The sequence below is a fragment of the Elgaria multicarinata genome, chromosome 9, assembly GCF_023053635.1.
Source record: "Elgaria multicarinata webbii isolate HBS135686 ecotype San Diego chromosome 9, rElgMul1.1.pri, whole genome shotgun sequence".
Taxonomy (NCBI): Eukaryota; Metazoa; Chordata; class Lepidosauria; order Squamata; family Anguidae; genus Elgaria; species Elgaria multicarinata.
The window spans coordinates 86143374-86155668 of record NC_086179.1 but is presented as its reverse complement, the minus strand read 5'-3'; the positions used below and the strand labels follow the sequence as shown (position 1 = coordinate 86155668).

Genomic DNA, 12295 nt, shown 5'->3' with positions numbered 1-12295 from the left:
AGATTTCCTATTCTAGTCACCTTCTAATACCAGTGTTGGATTAGTACCTAATCAATAGATACTAGACATCTGCAGGTATGTCTGCATACTTGCTGGTAGATGAAATAGTTGGTACTGGATTATTGGGCAAACAATGTAGAGTAGGTTTAGAAGACAGGCCAAGTTTGAGAAACGCTGAGGCCAATGAATCCCACACAGCTAGGTGTTTATGCCCAAGGGAACTCTGGGCTTGTGTTTCTCAAACAGCAACGTAGTTTTTCACATAATAAGCCATTCGTGAAACTGAGGGGACTTTGCAAGGTGGTTTTTAATATTGGCAGGGCAATCTGTTGTTTGAAGAAAAGAAGTAGACAATCCCTCTGGGCATGCCCAACAAGGTTCTTTAAATTCTGGCCTCTAGAATAGTATTTGTGAAAAATATCTGACTGACAAGTGCCTTCGTTGCCAAAAGTTTGCTGGTCAGATCTATGTCTGCTATAACAATTCTGTGTTTTTTAAATCCAAACATCCAGCAATATAAACAAAAAAAGAGGGTTGTGAAATGAATTTGCTCATGATTTATTAATTTACCTGCTAATGGCGTAATTCAGTAATCTTCACTGTTGTGCCTTAAAATTGGTATTATTACCAGCTTAAGGATTTTTTGTTGATTCATCAAATTAGCTTTGGTTAAATTTGCTGGGGTCATAGCCAGTCCTGCTGCTGTACTAGTAGAAATGGTGCTGGTGAAATGTTAGCTCAACATGATTGGTGCTAGCGGATTGCCAGTGTTGGATACTGCCCATTATACTGAAAACAATTTCTTAGGAAAAAAGCATAATGCATAAATAAATATGTTTCATCAGGCACCATTTAAGAAGAGGCATTTTCTCCTGAATGAAGGGGGAATGTATTTCCTAAGATGGTATTTGCTGTTCCTATTTTTTATAAGTACTTTAATGTGTTTCCCAACTAATTCAGGTTTCCCTTTTAGTCCGTTATAAAGGGTCTTAAAAGCTTGCAGCCCTGTTTAAAATATAATGCTCACTATTCGTATTCTCTTCAGGGAGAAACAGGAAGCACATCAGCTGCACCAGGAAGCTTGGGAGCGCCACCAAGCAAGAAAGGAACTCCGAAGCAAAAACCAGAATGCATCAGATAGCCGCCCTGAAGAGAACTTCTTTAGCAGGCTGGATTCGAGCCTCAAAAAGAATACTGCCTTTGTTAAAAAGTTAAAGACTATCACGGAACAGCAGAGAGACTCCTTGTCCCATGATTTTAATGGCCTCAATTTAAGCAAGTACATTGCAGAGGCCGTTGCTTCTATAGTGGAAGCAAAATTGAAAATATCAGATGTAAACTGTGCTGTGCATTTGTGTTCTCTTTTCCATCAGCGTTATGCTGACTTTGCTCCATCTCTACTTCAAGTCTGGAAGAAGCATTTTGAGGCAAGGAAAGAGGAGAAAACACCCAACATTACTAAACTAAGAACGGATTTGCGGTTCATTGCAGAACTGACAATAGTTGGGATTTTCACTGATAAGGAAGGCTTGTCTTTAATCTATGAACAACTAAAAAACATTATTAATGCTGACCGTGAATCCCACACCCACGTTTCAGTGGTTATTAGCTTTTGCCGGCATTGTGGAGATGACATTGCTGGTTTGGTACCAAGGAAGGTTAAAGGTGCAGCAGATAAATTTAATTTGAGTTTTCCTCCCAGTGAAATAATTAGCCCAGAGAAACAACAGCCTTTCCAAAATCTGCTGAAAGAGTACTTTACATCTTTGACCAAACATCTGAAAAGAGACCACAGGGAACTACAAAATATTGAAAGACAAAACAGGTGAATTTTTTTCATGTTCTTAATGAATGGACAGATTTCTAATACCTGCCACTGTTTTAAAATGGATTGGACAAGAACATTTTTAAACTAGATACACTGACAGGTTTCAAGCTTTGAGTTTTGAATGGGAAGATAAAAATGGCCTGTGCATGTCTACTTAGAAGTAAGTCACATTGAGTTCAGTGGCATTTATTCCCAGGTAAGGGGATGTAGGATTGCAGTCTTAGTCTTAAAATCATTTTGGGGGTCTATTAATATCTTCTGGTTCTTACGTGGAATTGTACACTTGGGTATTTCACTCACTTCCTTTGTGCGCTACTCCTAATGAATAGAATTTAATTAAAATCACTGTAGTACATTCTTAGTTTAAGAATAGATTTTCTGTTCCAGTTGGCACAAAGGAACATCTTCCTCACCACTCAGAAGATATATCCTAATTGCATGTTGTGGGTTGGTTCTTTTTAGGTAACATTGGAAATATTGCCTGTATAAGTCTGCAAAAACGAAAATAACTTGATTTTAAAAATAATGTAAGAATTCTTGAATATGTCTTTGGGCTTATTTTGAGGTTGGTCATTCTTGGCTAGTGTAATATGCTTTGCAAAATTTGACTACTAAATTTATTTCTGTGAAAAGATTGAAATAATGAGAATTTGCCAAGTTGAATGAAAGTCACATACATGTTATGGAACTAGTGTTGTATAAGTAAAGTCAGATAGAATTTAATACCCTTTCATGCAAAGTGATGAATAAGCTATGGAAAGGTAATAAAATTACAAAGCAGAAGGTAAGTGGGGTGGGGGCACATAGCTTCTACATTTTTTTTAATTAAGGCAAAAATATCAATTTTCAAGAGAAATTACATGTAATCTCCCTTAATACTAGTAAATGTGAAACTTTTAGGGTAAGTTTCTAAATTTAGTCCGCATTTAATTTCATTGGTTAGCACTGGATTGAATGTGGTTAGGACCAGCATGTAGATGCCCTGGTTTTAGACATGACAAAAGCCCACAAATTCAAACATATTCAGAATTCCTCTAAGGTGGAGTTGTGAGATCCTCCTTCCATCAAATCTTGTGTGAATATGCCGGAGGACTTTGGGGAAGAGCACAGCCCGTACTGACCACAAATAGTGGACACCAATAATGAAAATTTTGGTGTTCCCTCTTGCCCGTGAAACATTTGGTGTTGGCATTTCTTGGAGCAAAAACACTTGCTTTGACATGCTACTGCTTTGACTTTCCAGCAAGTCCAGAAAGTGGAAATATTGTAACCACAGCAGTAAGTGCTCCGAAAAGGAGTCGCAAAAAGTGGGGGAGTCAATATCTCCCCTTTCTGGTCTTGCAGGAGACTCGAGGAAGTGTTGAATGGGAGAGGGACACTTACAAATATCAGTTCAACTGTTGAGAAGTGTGTGCATGCAGTTTGCCCATTCTTGTAAATCTCACTGCTGGTCTTAAAGTTGAGCCACTATTGCTTTGTGAATACTTCTAAAAAGGGAGCTTTACTGATGGTTCCAAACATTACTGCAACTATATATCTTGATACTGAGACTTGCCAGTGCAAGATGACCCTCTTTTCGTAACACATACGGAATACTGTCAACAAAACTTAAAATGGAATAATGTAATTGATTCTCAACTGGTTATCTCCTACCACTTGGATCACTCATTCAACACTCCTCAAGACACCCAGGGGGTTACTTAACCCTCACATAACCTACACCCACCAGATTGGTACGACATGACAACCCATGAGTGTGGTTGCATATTCAAAATGGTGGCTGCAAGACCCTGCACGAGCTGCAGCTGAGCTGTCATGTTGTTTGAACAGCCTCAGCATGCCCAAAACGAAACTTCTCTTTACTCCGTGTTTTCTGCTTGATCACTCTCCATATCCGTTATCATGTCACCTTTTACCCTGCTGATCATCATGAAATTGATATTTGATCCATCTCTTTTGCTCCCATTCACCCTGTCGCCAAGGCTATTTTTCTTGTTATAACATTGAGAAATCGTTTTTTGTTGTTAATAATCATATGGAAGCCTGTTTATTAAAACCCCAAATCAGTTTTCATCCTTTTATTTGGGCTCAGTATTGTATTTTAGAGTCAAATATTTCTTGAAGTTATCCGCTGGATGGATGTTTCTTAGAGGTATTAAAAGCTACAGCTTCAATAATTTGTTCACAACTGGAATATTTAGGATTAGATTGGATTTGAAGTGGATGTTAACAAAAACGTTGATCTATTTTTTCTGTTCTAGGCGTATTCTGCATTCTAAAGGGGAGTTGAGTGAAGATCGGCATAAGCAGTATGAAGAATTTGCCATGTCCTATCAGAAGTTGTTGGCAAACTCTCAATCATTAGCTGATCTCCTGGATGAAAATATGCCTGATCTCCCCCAGGACAAGCCAGTACCAGAAGGTATGGAAACTTCTAGGTTGGAAGGCAATGTAAATATTTATTTGCATTTTTGAAATTTTTGTTTTACAAAATACGTATTGCGTTTTCCTTAATATCTTTGCTGACTGGTATGTATCCCAATTTACTTGCTAACCCCCTTGATTTTGGCCCTGTTTATACTTCTAACATTGAAGTTGGAGCTACAAGATAATATGATGATACAAATCAATACAATGTGTGAACAGAATGCTGGACTAGATGGACCCTTGGTCTGATCCAGCATGGCTCTTCTTATGTTCTTAAACGATAAAAAGCAACTTCGCAGAATGATTTAATGCTTTTATGTATTATAATTCCAGAACATGGGCCTGGCATTGACATTTTTACTCCTGGAAAACCTGGTGAATATGACTTGGAGGGGGGCATCTGGGAGGATGAAGATGCACGGAACTTCTATGAGAACCTTATTGATTTAAAAGCATTTGTGCCAGCTATCTTGTTCAAGGATAATGAAAAATGTTCCCAGAACAAGGACTCTGGTAAAGATGACTCTAGAGGTACAATATTTTGGCATTTGTTTATCTTTAAAATGTTGCTGTATAGAGGATGGCTGGTTTAATCCTGACATGTGTATACTAGCTATGAGTGCGTTCTAGCTTTAAATTGTGTAAATATGGCCACATATTGCCACTTCTATTCATGCTGTAAAAGAGCACCAGCAGTTTCTTAAAAATGAGAATGTGTGAAAGATGCAGAGAGCAGCTTTCTGCCCCCCCCCACATTTTGTGATCAGTATGAGCACTTGTATTCTTTAATATCTCTTTGCATTGTATGTTCTTCAGAAACTTATCAAATATAAACACATAGGGCTTGAAGGCAAGTCAGAAATGGAAAAAGTGTGTATATTATTTTTGAAACAGAGTTAAAAGAAGCTAAGGAAAACAAAGATGTGTCTGGTACTGAAGATCTGGAGTTGGAACTGGAGAATCTGGATATTAATGATGATGCCCTTGAGTTAGATTGTGGTGATGAAGCAGAAGATCTCACAAAAAAGCTTCTTGATGAACAAGGTAAAAAGAAACTGGAGAGGTATATTGTATGTATACATTTTTGTAAATTGAGTTTAGTAATAAACTAGACCACAGCAATATGCATTTCTTCCATGACCAGAGATGCTTCCATACCTTTGGTAGGAAAGGAATAATATTCAGGGAACTAATGTTTATTACTGCTAACGTAAGCTGACAATAATACTTGGTCCTTGTAACTTGAGAGTACCCATTGCCTGTGGAAGTAGAAAAACTGTTCCTTGCCAAGGATTCATTAATAATGAGAAGGTAGCATATTCTGCTCCTTTTCCCCTGTTGCCATTGTGGTGCTTGTGTGATGGCTAACATCTGTTTAAACTCTGTGTTCGTATATTAAATGGATTTGAGATTTTTCCATTGAACTTGAAAATTGGTTGTATCCAAATACAACGTCGTGGTGGTTACTGAGATGTTCAGCATATCTTCCTTCTGTAGAAAACAAGATGGTTTTATTTGGTCTTATTGAAGTGGTACCACATTTTCCTGCTAGGATAACTGTTTGCTCTTAACACCAGAGGTTCTCAGTTCAAATTTCTGTGTATGTGCATGGCTTTTAATAACAAGCACTGTAACTCTTGTTGTGAAGAATGTCTTTTCGGCATTCCAGGCACAGTTAATTCCCCAACTCTGTTAAAAGTTTTTAGTGTCAACCATGTCAGAAAACTATGTTTTCTGACATAGGTCTGTGCCAATTGTAGCCTTGTATTCTAAGAAAACTGACAACACCTGAGGAACCTGTGGTCATGTTTGGAGGACAGTATTCACAGACTCACTGGCTAGCCTTGTACAAGTCACATTTTTCCTGGTTTAGTTCTCTCACATACAGAATATGAATTACATAGTCACCTACCTCACAGGGTTGTTAGGATGAATGAAATGGGTTGTAAAGCACTTTGTATAGTTAAAAGTGCAATAGTTTGTGTGCATGCATGTGTGTGTGTGTGAGAGAGAGAGAGAGAGAGAGAGAGAGGGAGGCATATCAGGATTGGAGAGAACGTTAATCTCATTCAGTTTTGTGGAATTGTAAATGAGTACTAAAATCTAGTAAAATGTGTGGATATTTGGCTTGTCCGTTCTATTTATGTCTGAGTGTGTGCGAGCGTGTGTTAATGAGAACAGAACAGTTGAGTTAAACACGTTTTTCTTTCTCTCCCTCTCTCTAACGTGTGATATAAATTAAGGAAATTCACTATGGCACTGTTTGCTTTTTACATAGATGATTGATGATAGTAAGCATAGAATAACTAGCTGTTTGAAATATGTATTGCATACTGTTGTGATGAGAAGTAACATAATCTTGGGGAGGGGACTTGTACATAAAGGAAAAGAGGCAACTTAGCTTCATAATAAAGGTTTGCTTCTGTGTAATGTGTTGTTATGGGTGTGTTTAAATATTTTTGTTCTATTTTTAATACGATTAGGCAAGAAACAGGGAGCAGATAGCACCGGAGCTGAAAATAGTGACGGAAAGCAAGCTGCAAGAAGTGAGTTTTGAGGTGGTACCTAAGGAGAAGGTGTTTGAAGTAGATAAGCTTATAAGGGGTAGGGAGCCGATAGAAGTTCCAGGAAGAATGACTAATGTCAAATTATTTGTAACCTCTAAATCCTTTACAGAAACAAAAAATTAAATATTAGCTTCTGTAAGTAAGGAATGCTAAATTTGAATTCTGGGTGCAAACCTGACTGTGTTTCACTTGGTAGCACTTAGAACCTAATATAACGACTAGGGTCTTAGCTAGACCTAAGGTTTATCCCAGGATCGTCCCGGGGTCACCCCTGTTCATGTAAATGACACACAGGGGATTCCGGGAGCAGGCAGGGACGACCCCGGGATAAACCTTAGGTCTAGCTAAGGCCTAAGTGCAAAACAACATTTTCAGTGAGGCTTGGAAACAAACATCACCAAAGTGATTTTCAGTTTCACTAAACATTGCTTGCCCAATAAATGGTGAGTTTTTAAATCTTCCAAGGTTTATCGGACAGAAATTAAAACAGATGGTGTTAACTCTACTTAAAAATTATTGTTTCGTTAGAGTAGCTTAATCTGAGTTCACAGATCAACCAAGGTTACTTAGAATCAGAGATAGTAAGCTTTTTTCTTTTGAAACTTGAAATATTGTCAGCAATGGCTCAAAAAATGGAATAAAGGGATAATTTGGTTTAAAAAACCTTCAAAATTTAAACATGTATGAATTAGGGCTTCAGTTTGCTCTGAAGCTTTGTGTGATGTTGGGATTGCAACCCTTCTCTCCCCTGTTTTAAGGGTAGGCTTGCTGGGTGATAACAAATTTTGGTTGACTGTTAAGGCGAGCCAAAATTTGTGGACCTCTCATATACAACTGAACAAAAATAACATTGCTTCAGTGACTTTCAAATGTCCCTGGTGGCTGCATGCAGTCTCAATGCTGAATTGCTTCTGTTTCTTGGTTTCATTTGTTAAGCAGATGGAAATGTTTGCAGAGCCATCCATGGGTCTATATTAGGCTTCATAACAGTAGAATCAGTATTGTGGATGAGAAAGTTAGACTTGTTTGAGAACATGGAATCTAGTAATACTACCTAAAAGAAAGAAAACTAACCCTACTGCGCTTTTTCTCTGGGAGTGGGAAGATCTTCATATAAGGATATATACTATCTAGAAATGAGAGAATTGGCTGTGCTGAAAGTGCAAATTTCTATATACAGGAGGGAGAGTGATTTCTGAATTCTCTTAATTCCTTGCCATTGGATACTATAGTGAAGCAAGAGACTGAAGCAAAAGCATTCCCTATGCTTTTCTTATAAGTACTTCTACTCTTATATTAACCTCAATGCAGTTAGGTTGTTGAGATAAGCTAAAAAAGCTTTTTCATTCAAACTTAAAAATGCCTTTTTCCTAGGAAAAAATACATAGCTCATAGCCAAAATACGGAAAATCAGAGTATTACGAAGGTGGGGAATCCAAAATGATGTCCATGAGGAGGCCAACTTAAAAGGATGCTAGCAGTCTCTTTTTTATTAATAACATTACGTAGCACTTCTAAGGTGCAAAGTGCTTTACAGTTCTTACCTTATTTCTCCTTGCAATAACCCTGTAGGGGATTGGTGACGGGTTTCATAGTAGGAATTTTACATTGATATTTATGGGGCCATTTTCTATGTAGAACCTTAAATGAAATGGGTGATTGAAATCAAGGCCTCCAAGATTGGAGTTTAACAAGAAATCCACAACCCTAGGTTCTTGTCAGATAGGACTTTGATTTGGTAAAATGTGTGTGTCTTGACTTCAGCTGGGAGTGGATGACAAATCCAGGTCCTCTTTGATGTCTTCATAGGTCAGTTCTTTACGACTTGCATATGCGTGCATGCCTGCTCTGTAGTGTGTGTCCTCCTTTGTTGCTAATGAAAATAACCCTGAATTTTGCTGTCTCTTCTGTCCTTCTCCCCTCCCCCCAAATGTATTTCAAATCTATGTCTCCATTCCTCCCCTTGCCCCGCTGCCATGCCCTTTAAAGGTTGTACTAGGGAATGGCCTGTAGGGATTGATCACTTTTTCCTATTTTTATTTCCTCATTGAAAAAGTATGATTCACCTCCCTAAGGTGAGTGATTTGTATAGAATTTGGAAGTAGACTGAAACAATTAAATGTAACGTTTTAAGAATGTGCTGTTGGTTTCTCTCCCTCTTTTCCCCCCACTTGGCTAGAACAAGAAGATGAAGAAACCAGTACAGGGTCACACTTAAAGCTTATAGTAGATGCTTTCCTTCAGCAGCTCCCAAACTGTGTAAATAGAGACCTAATAGACAAGGTACAGTTGGCTCCTAGTATTCTTTCTATTCATATGTACTGATGTAGTAAGATACAATTATATATTACAGTCAAGAAATAGATGAATGTTGACATAGACAACCTGAAATGAAACAAAACTCTTTGAGATAAACAAGTGAATGCAGATAGTCAGATATATGAACTAGTCGGTAGTCATTGGTGTACGTCTAAGAAACAAACGTATGGTAATACAGATGTTCATAAAATTCATCTGGGGGTATCAAAAGTAACATTTTTATCTTATGGATTCATAGCAGTGGCTTTATACACAGCTATATTATTGTGTGTCTAACAATTATTTTAAATCACTTTCCTTTTCCTCCCAAGCGATAATTAAACATAATTAAACATAATTAAAATTGGGTAGGACTAGCAGGAGCCAGATAAGATGGCTTTGTGGAGCTGATCTCACCCAAGGGCTGCTAGTTAGCCATCCCTAATTTAAGAGGGAAGAAACCACTCTCACGGAGTCTGACACTCTTCCAAATTCATCTTAAATAATCAGTGAATTCTGAGAGAGAGAGAGCTAGTATGAATCCTGTTTAGAGTTGTACTTCTTTCGAAATTGTACTTGTTTCCAAATCAGATTTAAAGCCTGCTTTTCCGTCTATAGGCTGCAATGGACTTTTGCATGAATATGAACACAAAAGCCAATAGAAGGAAGTTGGTTCGGGCTCTCTTCATAGTTCCTCGGCAAAGGTAAGTATTGATGTGAATGTTGTTGCATTAAAGGGAATGGTTGAGATCCAAACTGCTACTTTAAGGATGCCCAAGGGATTTGGTATACCCAGTGAGGCTTTTTCTCTAAAGAGTAGACCTCACTGAAGTCCCTTCACTTTCAAAACTAATTTGCATGCAGAATGAGTGCTTATGGTTCAAGAAACACAAGTCCAAATCCCTGTTGAGTACACTGAACTGGCTATGCAGATCTCTGGATCCTGGCTGGTATCTTTAGGCTCGTCATAATTTTCCATACGCTTCCGTAGCATTTACTACAAACGTTTCTGTTAGTATTTGGTAATTACTTGTTAGGCTACTTACCTTTTTCCTCCCTTTCTTTTAAGGAATTTAAATTTATTGTACCTGGACACTCTTTCAATGAAATATATATATATATTTAATATGTGACTGATGCATATGAAACTGACCATGAGTAGGGGAGTATTTTTAATTGCCATATCCAATACCTGTGAGGATAAGTTGGCATTAATTCAGAAATGTTAGGAGTAGTGAATACAGTAAGTGATTTACTGTTTCCATGCATCCTATATGTTAAAAGTATTCTAACAGTGAGATTTTTAAATTAATTCACAAGCTCAATATTCTCAATATTTGTGTAAAAATATCATGCCAATGCCTCTCACTTTCCTTTGATTCTCGGCCTTTTGGCTAAGTTCAAGTTTAATACCTCTCACTTTCCCAGTTCTCCTTATAGGGCTCATCTACACCAAGCAGGATATTCCACTATGAAAGTGGTATGAAAGCAGTATATAAAAGGCAGGAGCCACACGGCTGCTTTATAGCGGTATTGAAGAGCACTGCAGGATCTACACTACTGCTTTATAGTGGTACTGAAGTGCACTGACAACTGTTGGGGCCCATGACACAGCTACACCAAGCAGTATTTAACACTATGAAAGTGGTATATGGTATGTGTCAATGGGCCCCAATAGTTGTCAGTGAACTTCAATACCACTATAAAGTAGTAGTGTGGCTCCTACCTTTTATATACCACTTTCATAGTGGAATATCCTGCTTGGTGTAGATGAGCCCATAGTCAACTCACGTCTGTACTTCTAAAATAACCAATATAGTCAACTCATGTCTGTACTTCTTAAGTAACCATTATTTGAGTATCACATTTTGGTTTTTGGTTATATACACAATTGATTTGTTGGCACCCAACCAACAATGCAGATAGAGGCCACCCAGTATGTAGTTTATAAATGACGTATTAACATGTGAATGTATGTGAGTTTAGTTGCATGAGAAAAGAACCACAATGGCTGCTTCTCTGAGGTCGGAAAAGCGACCTTGGAGAGAGGGAGAAGGGGGCATTTTGGTGGGCGGGGAGGCGAGGAGATCGGAGAGGCCAGGACACAATCTGGCCTGAGCCTCTGCCTGTCTCCTTCCCTCCCCACTCCAAAGCACCATTGATAGATGGCCAAAAATGCCTTCTAGCGAAAATTGCAGGACAGGAGGACTGGGTGACGAAGAGCGCCTCTGCTGCTTCTCCTGCTCTGCATTGGGTGATCAGAAGCCTCTGCAAATGTAGGAATAAATGTAGGAAAGGTTCAGCTAAAACTAAACAACTTGGGACCAGGATACCTGAGAGAGCGCCTTCTCCCCTACCATCCTGCCCAGTCACTGAGGTCATCCAAGGGTATGCTCCTGGTGGTTCCACATAGACCCATCCTCCGATTGGAGGCCACCAGGGGAAGAGCCTTCAGCGTGGTAGCCCCCCTCCTATGGAATTCCCTGCCTCTGGAGGTCAGGCAGGCACCAACTTTGTATGGTGCCTCCTGAAAACGTCATTATTCCTTAATAACCAGCCACGGTTCACTATATATTTTGCTTCTTTTAAAATCTGTTTTAAAGTGTTTTATTCTGTTTTTATTTTACTTTATCTTGTACACCGCTCTGAAATTTTCAATGGGGAGTGGTATATAAATATTGTAAATAAATAAATAAAATAAATACATGAAATTAATATATAAACTTCAGTAGTAATAGTGTGCAACAACAAGAAAAAACAGGCTGTGACCTAGAGGGCTGTTTCACCTATATCTTCATGACATGCAGGAGTGTCTATCAACTATATATTATTCTTGAGACCAACCTCTTGATTTTTGGAATTTGCAGTGTTGAGTTAGATCCGAGAGTGATATAGGTTGTTTGTGGAGTATTCTTGTACCATATGAACATTGACATTTGAGGGAATCTAAAGATTTTAATAGAAGGTGGGCTGATGTGATGCCTTTCTTTTCTCTGTTCTCCCACCTCTGCTGGCCCTGAGTGTGTAGTTCTTTGCAATCACAGAAATTTGACCAAACTTGGTTTGTGTGTGGATAAAATGATAGAAAGTTCATGCATTGTTATACCTTTATACACTTTCAAAGACATCTGTTGGGGATGTATAACAGTTCTTGTAATATATTTTTACATGTGTG

General features: G+C 38.3%; 2 protein-coding genes across 5 annotated transcripts in view; one reads left to right on the top strand and one right to left on the bottom strand.

The window, feature by feature from the left end:
• The window catches only part of CDC123 (cell division cycle 123), a 535395-nt gene that overhangs the window by 134928 nt on the left and 388172 nt on the right, over positions 1-12295 (bottom strand). The gene's annotated exons all lie outside the window — the stretch shown is intronic.
• Positions 1-12295, top strand: part of UPF2 (UPF2 regulator of nonsense mediated mRNA decay) — a 44058-nt gene that overhangs the window by 7646 nt on the left and 24117 nt on the right. For 2 of the 4 annotated variants that reach the window (XM_063134236.1, XM_063134235.1), the window contains exons 4-10: positions 1046-1825; positions 4090-4250; positions 4589-4786; positions 5150-5299; positions 6739-6801; positions 9002-9105; positions 9739-9824. In XM_063134236.1, coding sequence (XP_062990306.1) covers positions 1046-1825; positions 4090-4250; positions 4589-4786; positions 5150-5299; positions 6739-6801; positions 9002-9105; positions 9739-9824 — 1542 coding nt within the window. The remainder of the gene's footprint in view (positions 1-1045; positions 1826-4089; positions 4251-4588; positions 4787-5149; positions 5300-6738; positions 6802-9001; positions 9106-9738; positions 9825-12295) is intronic. The other 2 variants (XM_063134237.1, XM_063134238.1) reach the window with 1 other exon arrangement.